Below are 18,721 nucleotides of genomic sequence, written 5' to 3'. Positions count from 1 at the left end.
ATGAATGAGTACATAGGTAATGATTCCTTACTAATTCCTGCTGGAAATCAAGACAGTGATTTCAGAGGATGGTGAAGGGAAGGAGGTGTCTGGGGTACTCATAATGTTTGGTTTCTTTTTTAAAAAAATTGTTAGTGTAAAGGTGATGTACAGAGGGGTTACAGTTATATAAGTCAGGCAATGAGTACATTTCTTTTTGAATAGCATCGCCCTTTCCCTTGCTCTTTCCTAGATTTTCCCTCTCTCCCTCCCTCCCCCAACAGTTGTAAAATTAATTTTCAATGTAATGTCAAGTGAGTATCACTACTGCATTTGTTTACTGTCTGTCTTACCATTTCTATGTTCCCCCTACTCTTCCCAAAACAGATAAACTTACTAACAAGACAAAAGGTACAGAAAACAAAAACAGCAGCAAAGGAGAAAAAACAAAAACAAAAATAACAAAGAAACTCTTGTTTCCATTTCTTGGTGTTCACTTCTATATATACCATTATATATGATCATATACACATAGCTATTGAGGCTTTGTGATCCTCTCCTAAGAATACCTCACTATGTGAATGTCTAGAGTCCTGTATAATTTATCATGACCAACTATATTTTTTGTCTTTTAGCATCTTGATTTGAAGGTTGGTTAATTGAGGGTGTTTAGATATAAAAATGGATCACAATTTTATAATCATATTAATATATGCTTTCAAGGGCACATATATTGTACAACAAAAAAGCTGAAAAAAAGATTTGACTGTAGCTGACATAACAGAAAGTCTTTGTGTTGAGGGTTTTGTTGTTGATTGTTTGTATAGAATGAAAGCAAAACACTCCTCCTGCTAACATTCTTGCATGTTATTGGTAAGAACAATGTCACTGTACTGAAAAACCATCTCATTCAAGTGATTTATTCTGTGTCATAAACAACTGTGCATTTGTATTGGAAGAATTTATATAGTGTGAAACAAAACTTCTGGCTAGGAAAAAATAAAGGACTCCTTCTTCTGACTGCTCCATCCATCTGTGGTTAGGCCTCTCAGCCTTCAGTAAGTGGGTCAAACAGAAGAGCCTCTCCCTGAAACAGATGTCTGGATCTGTAGTGGTCCCCATGTTCTCAATAGCCAGAGTCTATGGTCCAGATTTAACTTACTTAAACCATTTTCTGCCCAAACAAGGAGCTAGGTTTCCTTTGCTTCCCTTTCCAACACCTTACTCCATGTGCATACATAGCACAACTGACCACAAGTGATGGAAAATTCAGAGTGCTTTGTGTATCTATCGTATCGGCAAACTCAATCCTCATAACCACCACGAGAGCTGAAATTTTCTTTAACATTTCTTCTAGATAGAGAGAGGTTAAATGACTTGCTCTGATCACATGGCCAGAAGTAGCTGAGACAGGATTTGAAACCAGGAAGTCTGGCACTTGGTTCACATGTCATTTCCATTTTTCAATCGTTTTCTATCTAGCTGCATTTTATTTCTTCAGATTTTTGAAAATGACTATAAGTAGGTTTGGAAGCAAAGAAAGTGGTGAAAAGGGAGAGGAAGAATATCAGTCTCAGTCTCTCAGTTTCAGTCTTTGTTCCTTTCTTCCCTTCCTCCCCCTGTCCCCCCCCCCCCCCCCACACACACACATCCTATGTTCTCATTGTAGTTTGGAGTTTTTTCCCTACATGGATTCATGGATTGGAACTTGGTCCAAATAGTGGTGGTATTAGGAGGTGCTAGGACCTTTAAGAGGTGCAAGGTTATTGGATCATTGAGTACCAGTCTCAGCAAGTATCAAATATTTCTTTGGGCCCCTGCTTAGTTCCAAGAAAGTGGGTTGTCATAAAAGAGAAAGCCTGGGTCCTCATTACTGCGCTCTGGATTTCTGTGTCACACTATGTGACTTCCTCCTCTTGCATGTATTCCTATTTGCAAAAAATTTGGCAAAGTTACCACTGGGGCTGTCACCAGAGCTGGCACCATGCTATTGGAACTTTCAGCCTCTGAAATTGAGAGCTAACTAAACTTATTTTTTTAAAACAAGTTACCTAGCCGGAAGAATTTTGATACTTCAATGTAACATTAATACAGTTGCTAAAGAACATTGTTTGTTTTCTATAATTTTTTAACGTCTCAATCTCCTTTTCCACCTGAAAAGTACCAACTTATTCTTCAAGATTCAGACCAAATTTTACTTCTTCAATAGGCTTCTCCTTAAAAATCCCACAAAATGTAACCGTTCCCACCTCTAAGTCAGTGGTACTGATTGGTTTAAATTGCTAAGTATAACATTTATCAGAATTATGAGTGGATTTTCATCTCTTCTACTATGTTGACAGCCCCTTGAATGATACATACTGACTTCCATTCATACTCCTGAGGAAGGATGAACCATAGGCAAATATAAGAATGTAGAGCTGGTTAAATTAGGAAGAATAATTGTATAATGTAGTAGATAATTGTAGATTCATAATTTTTCCCACTGGAGGACTGAAGCTCTGATAAACATGCTTCATGATATGAATGATTTTTTTCTATTTATTTTTGTTTTCTTGTGATGCTAGGGATTGAACACAGGGTCATGCATATGCTACCACTGAGCTAAATCATTCAGTCCCTGGATAACTTTAAATGAGGAAGAAAGTAAGTTGAGGCTTACTGAGTCTTGCTTCCCCTCAGATCTGAAAGAAGAGGGTTGTCTTAGCTTGACAATCACAGCTTTATAACAGGTGTTAGCTGTATAACCTTACTACCACCCACAGAAGGTATTGCTGGTTGGTACCATACTGTTTCCTGCCAGCTATATCAACATAGAGGCTCTAAGCAAGCAATACTAGTTGATCAGAGATGGCTACTGGCTGCTACTGGTCTCAAAATTTCCCCATTTTGGTGGATGGCAGAGTAGAACATGTTCATTGCATGCTCTCTGATTAGATTGGCTTAGTTCGTTCATTTCACATTCAGAAGTTTCCTCTTGCTCTAGTTTTTCATCCTGGAGGGTTTTCAGTAGTTCCTCTTAGCACAAGAAGAGTGACATGACATTAAATGTCATGCTGATTGATGAAACATCTACTTTGGCTTTAGGTCAACAATGCTGTTTATATCTCTATAAAGTTAGAGTTAAAAGGGTATTTTGCAGCTCCTATGATTATTTCACTCCCCTCGTCTCCCACGACTACTTGACTTAGCACCTTGATGCTTTCCCCTAATGAAACACCACTGCTAATGTGGCTACCTGGCAAAGGAACCAGATTTAAATAAGATACACATAACACTGGCTGAGAAGCATTTAGTCTCTCCTCTGGAACTCTAGATAATCAGAGGAAGAAATTCTTGCTTAAAGTGCTAGAAAAGAGTCAAATCCAAAAGCAATTTCCTTCTATCCTCCCAGGAATTTTACTTATGAGATGTTCAGGTTTGAGCTCCAATAAGATCAGCTGCCTTAGTGTTAAGACTGGGAAGAAAAGGATTTTTGGCCTGGTTTATATGTACTTCACAGCTTGTTGCTTCTGAGAAGTGAAATTCTACAGTAGTCAGTCATCAACTAATTTTGGAGAGTAATCTACACCTAAGGAATATTTATCAAAGGGTTTTTAAATATTTGTAAATATTCATATGAACACCCTTTCCCCTCCTATTCTCATGTAATTTATGAATTACTAGAGAATAAGTTTTTGGCATACCATGAACATGTCTACCATGAACAATACTGTGCTATCCAGTGACTTTTTAAATTCATTTATGTAAAGCACACATTTAGTCCGCCCATATAAATGTCAGCTTAGCTAGTGGGCTGGCTTTGATAATGAGGTTATAGCAAAACTTCATTGACAGTGTAAAATATGGCCAAAGCAAAAAGGTTTTGTGATCATTTTTTTTCTATCAGTGAATAATGTATGCCCAAATGATCTTCAACATATCGAATCTCACCAGTCATGGGATGGCTGCTTAGAAGTCAACTTAAATTCTGAATAAATAGCTGTGATCCACCTCAAAAACCAATTATTGAGAGAGAGAGATCTATCCCATTAGGTTAGATTTTAGAATCAGATAGATATATGGATAGACAGACAGACAGACAGACAGATAGAAAGATAGAATCCTAAATCCTTATGTTGGAAAATGATAATAATTTATAAATAGTCTTTGCTAGTTCTTTTAAGTATAGCCTGTTTTCTTATGATATTAACATTAGTGACTGTTAAATTTAACTATATGTAAATAGTCCTAATCTTGTAAATATACTCAATGCACATGATCCTATGAGAGAAATAATAAATTTCATAATTTGAAAAATAGATGTCTTTTACAAATTTCCTAAGAAATACTTTTTGTGCTATTTTATTCTTAGGTTTTGAAATTTTTATCATGACAAATTTCTCCAAATGTTTATTGGATAATGGCTTTGAGGTTATAGTAAAGAAGCCCAAACACATCTTGTCTAATATTGTAGGCCAGATCTGAAAACATGATATGGAAGAGGGAGATAATGCCTGTTACTCTCTAACTCTTACATTGCTCCAATGAGTTTTCCTGCTTCTCCTTGAAGGTGACAATAAAGATTTCCATTGAAAATTTGATCCAGGCTTGAGGTCTGAAATCTACTTTAAAGCTGTCATTTATTTATTTGTTTATTTGTTATTTATTTTCTGGTCCTGGGGCTTGAACTAAGAGCGTGGGCACTGTCCTTTAAGCTTTTATGCTCATTGCTAGCACTTTACCACATGAGCAGCAGTTCCACTTTCTGCTTTTGGGTGGGTAACTGGAGATAGGAGTCTCATGAACTTCCCTGTTCAGGTTGGCTTTGAACTACAGTCCTCATATCTTAGCCTCCTGCATAGGTATTACCAGAGCCACCAACATCTCCTTTTTTTAATAGGGAAAAATCCAAATAATTCTGTCTCTTAAAAGAGAATTTTTTTCTTCTCTATTTCATATAATATTTGATTTTTGACTAGGTAATATACTTGAATTACCTAATTACCTAGAAAATATGAAGAAGCAGAAAATGGAAAGGCTATATAGTAATAATCTCCTTCCTGGAATCTATCTCTTTGTATCAATTTCCTCCTTCAAAATCAACTGCTTTTCTTAAGTTCTTACCTATTTTTTAATTATATTAATTTAAAAATAAGTGCTTTTCCTTACCAGTTCAACCAATCTATTATTATACAACAGCCTATTAAATTTGGTTTTTCCACTACATACATCTGCATTAACAAAGCACCCCTCCAGGATGGCTGATTGGTCACTATGGTATTACAACAGCAAACTCTGCAACTCACTTTTCTATTGAACCTAACACATAAACAGGCCTCCTTCTGCTTTTGGAATGAATTGGGCATAGGCCAGTGTTCCACACACACTCTGCTCCTGGCTTGCATGAGTGATTTCTGCTTCAGCCATTCAGCACTCTCTGGATAACCTCTAGGTTCCACTGACTAAATAGATTTAGTCAGTAACCATGGGACTGGCAGAGCCTCACATGCTCCGCTGCATGTTTATATTATTTATTAGACTTCAGGGACACTCATGACCTAATAGTGTCCAGTGGAAACTTGGAGCCCTAACTTTCTTGGCAAGGGGGTTCAGGGAGCCAAGCCCCAAGCATTCATGTCTTTGAAAGATGTGGCTCCGGGATTAACTGCTATGAGTAACAGTGCATAATAGTAGTGTGACTACAGAAAGTTACATCACAAACTTCCACCTTTTATCTTCTTTTTGTTTGAGATGACCAGTATTTCTTTCCTACTTATATTTAGTTTCAGACACAGGAAGCTGCATTTGGGTATCATAAAGGAAGAAATGACAAGAAAGTAACCACTAAGAGCTTGGTTCTTGCTTGGGTTCCCTGTTCTTTGAGGGAAAAGATGCTTACTGAAGAGTGCATGTCCTATACCAGTGTTGCAAAGCGAATCAGAGCCCCAGCTAATGCTCTATAGAAAAGGCTTCCAGATGTGGCTTTATCTGGAAGTGAATGAGACTAGTTTCAGTCCCTTCCCAGAGTGAGTCCCTTACAGATATAAGAGTCAGTCTACTCTGTCCTAATCTTATATTTTTTTGCAGTGTCACCACAGTGTAGAAGTTTCATGCCCTCAAACCTGGATCTAACCCTGTTTACTGCCATTGCTAAATGTCAGTTATAACACTGATGATAAAATTTTAGGCTATTCAAGGACAAATCTTGCTCCCGGCAGATTATTAACTATTTTCTTAGTTGTCCTCTGGTTCTGTTTTAGTATTTGCTTGCTTTGCAAGGTGAGACTTTCTGTGAAGTGCTTGGCCTGTCCTTCTTAAAAGAACTTAGGATAAAAAGGGAATCCCAGTAACTGGAACTTTGCATAAGGCTTGAGGGAATCACCCTCTAAGCACTGAAGTGCTTTTCACCCTTTAATTTTCAAACTCAAGAATCTCAAAAAGATTTTATAGTTCAATATACATATTCAAGATATATTCTATATATTTATTAGTATGTATAATATATATTCTATATATATTAGTCCTGGGCTTGAACTGAGGGGCCTGCACACTGCTTTAAGCTATTTTACTCAAGACTGTTGCTCACTTGAGCCACAGCTCCACTTCTGGCTAGTTTGGGTTGGTTACTTGTACTTTCCTGACCCTGGCTGGCTTTGAATCATGATCCTCAGATCTTGACCTTCAGAGTTGCTAGGATTACAGGTGTGAGCCTCTGGCACCTGGCTGTCCAGTATATTTTAACTAGAGTTAAACTTAACTTTTTGTAACCAATTCTATTCATTTTCATAAAGAAGACCTACCATGTGAGGTGAGGCTCTGGCCAGCCTGCTACAGAACAATGTATTTTTACATTCTCTTTTTCCCAAACTGTGTGTGAACGAGGTTTAATGATAAACTCAGGAGCATGTAGAAGATGGTCTTCATTCAGTTTTCCATGATATGCCTGGGTTTCCTCCAACTGAAAAAGCAAACAGGTTATCAAAATACTACCCAATCAAAGTCATTTGTGGTGCTAAAATAGTATGTAGATGCCAAACTTCTCATTTTTCCATTTGGAAGTTTATTTTTGCATTTAGATAAAATGCATTTCACACCCTGATTTTAAAAACAGAGGTAGTTGAGGATAGGGTCAATGTAGGCTACGATGATGAAAACAGTGACCCTGCTCAAGATACATTGTACACATAGACAGGTTAAAGTGAAACCCCATTGCACAAGTACTTCAAGATTGAAAAAATATATTTTTAAAAACAGATGTTGCTATTTAACACTTACCATTCTAAGATGGAGCAATATTTGTAAGATGGATTTCTTAAGCTTCAGAAAATATTAATTTTTTAAACTGAAATTTCATAGAGTTTAAAAATAAGTTTGCCTTTCTTAGGCTTCCCCATTTGGAGGTCTTTCTCTTCATTTTCTTTAGCTTTGTCTCCCCATAAGACCACATATTTCTTCATTTGAAATAAATTAATCTACATATTCATGCACACATACAATTTGTTACATGCATTTCCACTTTTGAAAGCAGAATTGAATGATCTTTTCTTACTGTTTTTCTCAGTGAGAGCTGTTCTGCCTTTTCTCGCACTGCAACTTTCCTTGACTTCTTTTCAAAAGTTTCTTCTTGTTGAAGGGTGGATGTGGCCTGCTTGGAGACCTTGGACTGCTTGGATGTTGTAGATTGTTTGGAGGTCATAAGTCCTTCCTCACTAGCAAGAAGATTCCTCTGGGCTATGTAAGCAGCAGCTTCTTTAATTCTTTCTTCTTCTGTATCTGTAATTCCACTGACATGCACTTGACTAAAACACAGAAGTAAAATGTGGATGCTGTGAATGGCAGTAATAAAGCTGCCTAATTTGACTAAACTTGAGGTAGCAGACCTCAGACCCAGTGTCCTGTGCCCAAAGAAAAGCTGCTATTAACACACACACACACACACACACACACACACACACACACACACACACACACACACACACACACACACACACCAAAAACCTGGCAACTCAGACGCTGATTCTTTGTGTTAAGGAAATAGTTTTCCTCTGGTAATAATAATGACTGAGGGCTGGGAAGGTGGCTCAGTGGTAGAGCACTTGCCTTGCATGCATGAGGCCCTGGGTTCGATTCCTCAGCACCACATAAACAAAAAAGAAAAAAGCAGGAAGTGGCGCTGCGGCTCAAGTGGTAGAACACTAGCCTTGAGCTGAAGAGCTGAGGGACAGCGCCCAGGCCCGGAGTTCAGGCCCCATGACCAGACCCCACCCCACCCCATCCCCCCCCACCACCAAAAAAATAATAATGACTGAAATAATTCCTACTGTATTTCTGGGATTTTTTTCACAATCATTTTTTTCTTATTTCAGCCACATACCAAAAAAGACCTGTGAATTTTTACTTTGCCTTTCTAAAGAATTATACTATTTGACTTCTCCCTTGAATCTACCATATTTCAGCAAAGTCAAAGTTCAACAAAATAAGCACCAGGAAATGGGTACTTGAAAAGGGTCAAGGGGAGAGGAGGAGGCAAATGAAGAGAAGAAGTGGGAGAGAATACAATCAAGAATTCAGTATATATCATATGAAATTAAGAAAAGTAAGGGAAGGGGAGAGCTGGGAGGGATGATTGAGAATGTTAAAAGGGGTGACATTGATCAAGATGCATTATATTCATAAGCTGTTTTGTTAAATGGCAACTCCTTTGTACAACTACTTAAAGATAACTGAGAAAACATGAGGTAAACAATATCACTTCTATTTTAGATATATGGCAACAAGGCTCACATTAATCACATGCAGTAGAGGATTTCATTGTGACATTTTCACACACATATACAATGTACTGTGACCAGATGCATGTCCTATTTCCCTCTCCCCCTTTCCTTTTCTATACCCCTAATAGTCTTCTTTTACTTTCATTGTACAGTTTTGGAGCTTTCTTTTTACTCCACCTGTATTGACTATACATAGTATTCAGCCACAGACATCCAAGGCTTTATTTCCCATTTCTACTATACATACAAGTAGCATTACATCCTGATCATTCTTTGCCAGTATCCTGTGTAATTTCTGAACAGGAAAGTCCTTTTCACAATGATTATATTCTTACTGTAGGACTCCAAGCTTCCTAAGATCTTTCTCAACTGCTACATAATGAGTTCAATAAATGTTTGCTGCTATCCTCTATTCCTCCCACTTCTATTAATCAAAGGCAGGAAGAAAAAGCACACACACCGTCCAGAGAATATAGGCACCATGTAGTTGCTTGCTAAGTTTTCTTTCTCCTCTCCAGACAGAAGGCTGTGCTTGGCTCTCTTTATTTTAGGGCTCAACTTGGATGAGTAATCTTCCATCAGCAGACTGGTATCTGTAAGTCTGAAAAAAAGACCTCTAACATTACACAACAACCAAAAGTGCATTTAAAATATTAGCAAAAGAAAGATTTAATTTGGGAAAGTTTTTCCAAAGTCTTAGATCCCTAATGTTATTATTACTCCTTATTTTAGAACTAAAGTAGGGTTAGAAAGATCTCAACTGTCTTGGTTTTTTTTTTCCATTTATCTGACTTTGGGAGAGTAAGGGGGGACACAGAAATGGAAGGACAAAGGATGAACAAATGCAGCAGTAGTACTCACTAGACAGGATGTTGAACTATACAACTTACGAGTTGGGAAGATTGGAAAACTGGGAGAGAGCAAAGGAAGGGGGTAAAATTGTTCAAAAAGAAATACACTCACTACCTGATTTATGTAAGTGTAACTCCTCTGTACATCATCTTTATAAAAAAATTCAAAAGAAACCTCTCAGATACATAAATGCCTTCTATATAGACACAAAAAAACAGTAATTTCGTACCTATAGCAATTTAATGTTTTTCCTCCTTAAAGTTTCAAAGGAAAAGTATGATGCTTTCATATTTCCAAATACACTTTGTAGCTAAGTTAGTATTTGAAATGTAGGCAAACTATTACAATTATTTTCATAACATTTTTATGTAGATCTTCTTCCTCCTCCTCCTCTCTCCCTTTTCCTCATTTTCCTCCTTCTCCTTTTTGGTGTCAGTGCTGCTGGAACTTGAACTCAGTTCCTGAGCACTGTCTCTGAGCTTTTTTTTTTTTTTCCTCAAGGTAGTGCTTTCCCACTTGAGCCACAAATCCATTTCTGGCTTTTTTGGTGGTTAATTGGAGATAAGATATGTACTTTCTTTCTTGGACTGGCTTTGAATTATGATCTTCACATCTCAGCCTCTTAAGTAGCTAGGCCTACAGGTGTGAGCCACTAGTACCCAGTTTGCATCCAAATCCTTTTGAAGAATTTTTGGAATGGATACTTTTATGCACAGAGATCCCAGGTGATTCTGATGCATGCCCCAGTTTCCCACTTTAGTATTGACTATAAGCAGACTCCAGCATTTGCAGGAACCCCTGGGCTATCAAACAACAGCATTAAACTATGATATGAATATATGGTGGTGAGTGACTCAGAATTACAGAGATGTGATGAAGAACCCTTCAGTCTGTTTTGTTTATGCACATGGATGTACATGTACACTGGGCGGTAGTATGTGTTCTAACAAACATGTTACTAGGGAATAGAAAAATAAGAGCAGAAATTGGAAAGATTGACAAAATAAAAAACACAGTGTTGATTACATAGCTCTTAGGTTAAATGAAATATATTTTATGCAAACATAAATTTGACATAAACTAGGTAGTATATGGGCTACCTGGAGTCAATGTATATACTTGGGGGCTTAATATACATAGTAATGAAGAATGCTAATAGGAGCCTGTTTGGGAACTTCTTGACCTACATTTGTAAATTTCAAATGTAAAACTGTTCTCTGAACAAAAATTATTATATTTAAAAGCCCCTCATTTGGAAAATGCCTGGAGGGAAGGTGAAATGTGTGAGCGCTATGACATGAGAAAAGTCAAGCTGCAGGTTGAAATAACCCATTCAAATTATTTGGAAAAGCAGACATTGCCTATACAAAAAGCAGAATACAATGGGTAGGAAGCAGAGAATGTGATCAACTGAGTGAAATTGATTGGAATACAATGTAAACATATGAACCTCATCACATAACTAATACAAGAAGGAACAGAGCACATGCAAATCAAAACCCCATTCTCACTCCAGTCAGAATGACCATTATCAAGAAAAGAGATGACAACAATAGCAATGCTGGCAAGGATTCTGGTGAAAGAAGCTTTATACATTGTGGTGGGAATGGAAATTAGTGTAGCCACTATGAAAATCGGTATGGAGTTCATGAAGAAACTAAGAATAGGACTACCATATGATTCAGCCATACCACTCTTGGTATGTATCAAGGAATAGGAGTCAATATACATCAGAGATGCCTGCACACTTATGTCTTTGGCAGCATTATTCATAAGTATGGAATACTTTAGCCAAGTATGAAATCAGTCTAGATGCTTGATTGAATAAAGAAAATGTGATGCCTACATAAAATGGAGTAGCAGTAAAGAACTAAATTGTGCTATTTGTAGGGAAATGGATGGGAGGTGAATCATCACATTAAGCCAGATAAGCCAAGCTCAGAAAGATAAAAAATCAAATTTTCCCTCATATGCAGAATCTAGACCTAAAAAAAAATGACAGGATCATAAAGGGGGAACAGTTTGGAGTTTACATACATGTGATCCCAGCATTTGGCAGGGGGTGGGGTGTGGGGAGTGTGGCGGCGTTGGGATGAAGCAGGATGACCATTAGTTTGTTCCAGTCTGGAGTACATATTAAGTTCAAGGCCAGTCTGCATTCTATGAATTCAAGGTCAGCCTGGGCTAACAGTGAGTTCATAGCCAGCCTGGGATACATAGCCATCGTCTATATTTTGAAACCCTATCTCAAAAACAGATAAGTAAACCAAGAGCTTGGAAATTTTATTTCCTAAATAATACTGTATGATATGTACCATATCTTTTTCAAGCTATACCTTTTTTCAAGAAGTCTTTTCGAGATAAAATGAAATTTAAGTTAACGATAGTGCCATACATCTTTAGCATAAAATTCAACTTCAAAATTAAAAGTCAGCTGCTCTAATTTACCTTTGAGAATGGGAGGGGAGGGGAAAGAAAAGAGTGACAAGGTAAGTATGTTACAAGTATCTTATAAATGAAAATAGCATAATGAGACACACTAAAACTATAAAAAAAAAGGGTGGAGGGTTAAAAGTAATCTAGATGGGGTGAATTTGATCAAAGTACATGTTAGAAATAGCTGGGGGCATTGGGGTGACATGTGGGAATAAGGACACCAACTCAAGAGGAACTCAGTGAGGCAAAGTTTACTTCTGCAGAAGGGTGGGCCATCAGCCAAAAATCTGGCAAGCTAGCACCCTGAGCAGGCAGGCTGCTCCTTTTTTATCCCTAGCCCAGCAGGCCCTGCCCCCTGCTCCCTTTGGTTAAGCTCAGGTTCACAATGTACAAAAGAATGTGGCTTAACTAACAGGATGCAACTAAACTTCAAGGAGCTTTTAACAGGTAGTCTTAAAGTGCTCAGGAAAAGGATGCAGGTACCTAAAATGTAATTAACAAGGGCTAAGTCACCTGGCTAAAGCAGGAACCCTTCAGAAAAACAATTCTTTCAAGATTAACAGAAAGGAAGCAAATTACTTTGATAGAAAAGATGTTTTCCTCACAGTATATCACGTGTGTCTGTAAATGTTACAATGCCACCTATTTATTCATGCTAATAAAATTTTCTAAAGTAAATAAAAGCAAAACACAAGCCAGAAATAAACATAATTCAAAAAGGATAGATAATAATGCAAGAAGACAAGTGGTACAACACAGAACTGTTAAGGGTTTGAAGGATTTCTAGAGGACACAGGGGTTCCAGGCCTGTAGGTACAGGGTGGACTACTGTCTTTTATCTTCTGCCATGGTCACATGGAATGGCAAGCTACTTCTCCTTCTATACCAGTCCGGGGGGGAGCATGAAGCTCATTTTCTATCATCAGCATTAACCGAAAGGTTAGGACCTTGAAGGTAAGCTTGTGGATTGGTTACCAATTGGAAGCCAGAGTGAAATGTGTTCCTGGCTGGCTGTTCTGGACAGCAGCAAAATGTCTATATACCAAGCAGGTCACAAAGTACAGGCTGTGCTTATACAAGTCTAAGTTTAAGGTGCTATTTTCCTTCATCCCTTTATTCCATTACCACGCAAAACAAAACTGTTCATGACTGGAAGTATTTCATTGCTTTCCCATTTGGAGAGCAGCTAAATTTTCCCCTGTCTATTTTTTTGTTTTGTTTTTGCCATATACTTTCTACTTTAATCTGTGTCTACAGTCATATGCTCATAAACTAAATTTTCAAACTAATTGTTTAAACTGATTTCTGGTGACATCAAAATAGTTAGGATTTGTCATTCTTTATGCTGCAATGCTCCTTTTTTCCTTTAACATAAACCAAGATGGTACATTTATTAAACCAAACCTGTTCAGAAGGTTATGATTCCATTTTCAAGCTAAATCAGAGCAGCTGACTTTTAATAGTTAAATTTTCTGCTAAAGATTTATGGCACCACCATTAGCTTCCATTCCATATTTTATCTTGAAAAAGATTTCATAAAATGTATTGTGATGGTATGTATTATGCAATATTATTATAGAATACAAGACATTCATCTTTGCTATTATTTCTAAAATTTCTTTAAACTTCATGTGTGTGTGTTTGTGTGTATGTGTATGTCTGTGTGTATGTTAGGATTACAAGTGTGCATCACCATGCACAAGTAAAGCATTATTTTTATTTTTTAAATTTTTTATTATTTTGTGATATTAGGGATTAACCCAGGCCTCACGCCTGCTAAACAGGCAGTTTACCACTTGAACCATGCTTCCAGTCCCTGTTTACTTGGTTATTTTCAAGGAAGATTCTCACCTTATTCCTAGACCAGCCCTAGCTTTGATCCCCCTAACTAGGGTGACAATCTCCAGCCACTTCATCTTGCCAGTGCTTAAGATGGAATCTTGTGAACTTCTTTTTGCCTGGGCTGACCTAAAACTGCAATCCCCCTACCTCTACCTCCTAAGTAACTAGGCTGGGAAACGATGCCCAGTAACCTTTTGATTTCTAATAAAAGTGTAGATGTCAAAACACCATGTGAATATATGATTTAGTAATTCTGAATTATTTATTGAAGCCAGAAGACAAAACTAAAGTACAGAAACACAAAGCTTTAAAGAGCTGAAAAATCATCAGTAGTCTGTTTTGTCATGCTTTGTGAACACTGAAGTCAAGCATTTTACACTGTCAAATTTTAAAGTTGATATATTTTAAGTGAGTAAATAAGATACATAGATTTAAAATTTCTTTGAACCTAAAAAACTAAGGAAGAATTTATTAACCTCTGGGGTTTTAGTTGCATCTAAATTTGAAACAAATTTTATTTTGTAGTATATAGTAATATATTTAGTGTATGTTTATATACTAAATTTGGTATATATGCATCTATGAAGATCTCTTACCTGTTAAAACAGCATTTAAGCCAAGCACTGGTGGCTCATACCTGTAATCATAGCTACTCGGGAGGCTGAGATCTCAGGATCACGGTTCAAAACCAACTCTGGCAGAAAAATCTGTGAGACATTTGTTTCTAATTAACCACCAGAAATCTGAAAGTGGTGCTGTGGCTCAAAGTGTTAGAATACTAGCCTTGAGTAAAAGAGTTCAGGAACAACGCCCAGGCCCCAAATTCAAGCCTCAAGACTGGAAAACAAAAAAAAAATTAATATTTAATATTCTTTTGAAATCTTGAAACTTTCTGAATTTTAAGTGATAAAAACAATGAAATTAAGTCATACATAAGGATTGATTGGTGTGTGTGCCTATGAATCTACCTACCATTATGGCTAGCAATACCAGAGAGAAAGGACATAGCCAAGGTTCAGAAAGCACTCTCCAGAAATATTCCAGGAAGTGAGACACACATTTTCATCTTATTGAAACACTGAGAGGAAAAAAGCCCAACCTTCTGTGTATATAATATTATAATAATGCTTGATAGGAAAATCAAGTATAAAACCATTTAGAGCAAACGAAGAATTCAAGGATATTTATTACAACAGACCACTCATTTTACAGATGTAGAAACCAAAGCCATGAAAGTCTTTATAACTGGCTCATGTTCACGTTCCAAATTGGTAGCAGAACTGGGATTAGCACCCATCTCTTCTTGATTTTTCAGGTTAGTGTTCTTTCCACTGTACCATTGGTCTCTAACTTTTGCAATTAAGTATTCTAGTAAAAAATTGATTATCATACCTACATATGTTTATTTATAAGATATATGCATATATCATTATATGGTCTCACTTGATAAAAAGCATCCCATTGTTAGGCAAATTTTAAAGTTCAAATTCATTTAAAAAAAAAAAACAAAAAACAAGTGAAGTGCTAGTATTTCTTCCTGCATCTCATAGCTTCTTTGTGGACTTCCACTTTGGAGGCAATTACACCATGTCACATTGCCCATAATGACTCTGATATTGATTGTCACTCCTTAATTTTAAATTTAGGTTAGAAAATCTTCACAGTCCACATAAAAATAAAACATTAAAAGGCATTAAACTTAATATAAGTTAAAATCTAATCTCTTACACTTACATTTATTTTGGGAAATAGCCATAGGTTCCCCCAATGAATAAGTATGTTCATACATGCATAAACTATGACTCTACATTAATGATTATACTACTTATGAAAATATTATGGTAGCCTACCAACATATGTCAGAAAAATAGTGCGATGTAGGCAATGTCTTTGCTACATCTGCTCCCAAACTCTGTCACTCATTCTTACATGCTCACAGTTTTACTGCATTGTTGTTTTCCCTATTTGGCTTTCCCACTACCTGTGACTACTGAAGCAGAAAGGTGGCTCCTCAGCACTATGTCCAGCGCTTGATACTGTTCGATAAAAGCTTATTGAATAGAGTGGAATCAAGGTTCGTCCTCCTGTAATCGTACTAGCTCAGTGAGTCTCAACCTTGTTTTCATACCAGAATCAGTTGAAGGGGTATGTAAAATAGACAAGATTCCCAGTATGATGGAATTAGTAGGTTACCCATTCTTCTGTCCAAAAAGCAACGATAAAATGTGAAACACTGTCAAAACAACAATTAGGAGCCACATGTGGTGGCACATGCCTGCATTTCCAGCAATTGGGAGTAGAGGTAAGAAGATCTCAAATATAAGGCCAGCCGTAGCTACCTAGAGTGTTTAAAGCCACGTTGACCAGCCTAGTGAAGCAAAACCAAAAATAAACATTAAAAGGAACCCCAAACAAAAGAAGAACCTCAAACAAAGGTCAAAAAATCACTTGAAAGCATACACTACACCAATAAGTGTTATTAATTTTTTAAAGATGGAACTCATGTATTAGCAGGTAGGGTTTTATGAAATCCTTGCATAAGCTCCTCCATCCATCAACTTCAGTTCGTAAGGTAGCTCTACCAAGTTGAAGGTTGGTGGGCCTGGAGGTGAGGGGTGGGCGGTGTGAGCTGGGAAGGTGATGAAAACTAGTGTTCACAGCCAGGTGTGTTGTCTTGATTCCTATTCTGCAGCATTGTAGCAGTGACAATCCAAGTGCCACGCAAACAAGGGAGGAGCAAACACTCAGCTAGCCTGAGGTTGCAATCATAGTTAGGGCAAGCAACTGACTAGCATAATTCTATTAGAAAGATAAGGGGAAAAAAGACAGCATGAGGAAACTTCACAAGTTCTCCACACACCGCCACCCCCTCCCCACAGAAAAAAAAAACAGTGGGAAGGTCTGAGTTTTGCACAAATCATTGATTGGCTGTAAGTCTGTGCTCAGATGCAGAGGAGATGTAAGTGAGTTAAGCAATTACAAATTACCAAAATTTTAATTGTTCTGTTCAGCACACACACAAAGATCTACTACCAGAGCATGGTAGTTTTATTTCCTTAAATGTCTGGGCACAGTGTCTGACTCTTCATTGATGGAATAGGGTGACAACTAGCAATTCAGGCTTAACAATGAAAACAATATTTTTTAAAACATGGTGGTTCACACCTACAACCCTAGCTACTCAGGAGGATGAGATATGAATAATTTAGTTCAAAATAAGTCAGAGAAGATAAATTGGTGAAAATTCAGCTCAAAAAGGAAAATTAATGTCAAAGTTAAATATTAGAATTTCTTAACTTAGTAAACATTCATGTATGAAGCCTAGATAATAAATGAATTATTCATTGATATATTATGTAAGTTCTAAATAAACTTAAGGACTCAAGAAAAAAAATCAGTATCTTCAGTGAATTTTTTTTTTGGGGGGGGGGGGGTCTGGTCATAGGGCCTGAACTCTGGGCCTGGGCGCTGTCCCTCAGCTCCTCAGCTCAAGGCTAGCGCTCTACCACTTAAGCCACAGCGCCACTTCCAGCTTTTTTTTTTTGTTTATGTAGTGTTGAGGAATCGAACCCAGGACCTCTTGCATGCAAGGCAAGCACTCTACCACTGAGCCACCTTCCCAGCCCCATTCAGTGAAATTTTATTATAGAATTCAACAGCAGATTTTAGGTAAAGGAAGAAAAATCAATTAAACTTGAAGACAAATTCAAAAATAAAGAAAAGAAATTTAGAAAAGAAAAGAAAAGTTAAAAGAGCCCAAGAGACCTACTAGACAATGTTAAACATACCGGTTATATAAACCACGACAGAAAAAGAGGTGAGAAAGAAAAAGCAGGAAAATGTAAGAGACAATAGTCTAAAATTCCACAAATTTGGTTGCAAATTGTAATTTATGATTCCAAGATGTTAAAAAAAAAACCATGTAGGGAACTTCTAAAGTAATACACACAGACACACACACACACACACACACACACACACACAAACACAGACTGTTGAAAGTCAAAGCCAGAGAGAAACTTTGAGAGTAAGAGCAAAATGATGCCCCACATGAAGGGAGCCACAATAATTGAATTGGCTGCATTCTCATCAGAAAATATCCCAGAAAGCACTGGCATGATGTATTTTAATGCTGGTGGGGGAAAAAGCCAATTAAGAATTCTAGCCAGGCCGGGTGCCGGTGGCTCACGCCTGTAATACTAGCTACTCAGGAGGCTGAGATCTGAGGATCATGGTTCAAAGCCAGCCCAGACAGGAAAGTCCATGAAACTCTTATCTCCAATAAACCACCAGAAAACCAGAAGTGGCGCTGTAGCTCAAGTGGTAGAGTGCTTGCCTTGAGCTGAAGAGCTGAGGGACAATGCTCAGGCCCAGAGTTCAAGCCCCAAGACCAACAAAAACCAACCAACCAACAAACAAACGAACAAAAAGAATTGTAGCCAGGCACTGGTGGCTCACCAGTAACCCTAGCTACTCAGGAGACTGAGATCTGGAGGATCATGATTGGAGAACAGCCAGGCAGGAAAATTCACTAGACTCTATCTCCCAAATAACTGGCAAAAAACAAGGCTGGATCTCAGGCTCAAGGGGTAGAGTGGCAGTTGAGCAAGCAAGTGTGAGGTACTGAATTAAAATCCCAGGACAAAAGAAGAATGAGGAGGAGGGGAAGAAATTCTGTACCCAGTGAAACCATCTACAGAAGATAAGAAGGCAGCTGGGCACCGGTGGCTCACACCTGTAATCCTAGCTACTCAGGAAGCTGAGATCTGAGGATTGTGGTTCAAAGCCAGCCCCAGCAGGAAAGTTCATGAGATTCTTATCTCTAGTTAGCCACCAGAAAGCCGGAAGTGGCACTG

At 37.6% G+C, this 18,721-nt stretch overlaps 1 protein-coding gene across 1 annotated transcript in view; it reads right to left on the bottom strand.

Moving 5' to 3' along the window:
- Myom1 (myomesin 1) overlaps positions 1 to 18,721 on the bottom strand; it is a 132,295-nt gene that overhangs the window by 94,648 nt on the left and 18,926 nt on the right. Inside the window, exons 3-5 of the mRNA XM_042675326.1 lie at positions 9,196 to 9,336; positions 7,511 to 7,760; positions 6,762 to 6,919 (exon numbers count right to left, since the gene is read on the bottom strand). Coding sequence (XP_042531260.1) covers positions 6,762 to 6,919; positions 7,511 to 7,760; positions 9,196 to 9,336 — 549 coding nt within the window. The remainder of the gene's footprint in view (positions 1 to 6,761; positions 6,920 to 7,510; positions 7,761 to 9,195; positions 9,337 to 18,721) is intronic.

Source organism: Dipodomys spectabilis, unplaced genomic scaffold (assembly GCF_019054845.1).
Source record: "Dipodomys spectabilis isolate Male_0828 unplaced genomic scaffold, ASM1905484v1 ptg000024l, whole genome shotgun sequence".
NCBI classification, from domain to species: Eukaryota; Metazoa; Chordata; class Mammalia; order Rodentia; family Heteromyidae; genus Dipodomys; species Dipodomys spectabilis.
This window is presented reverse-complemented; position numbering and strand designations above follow the sequence as displayed.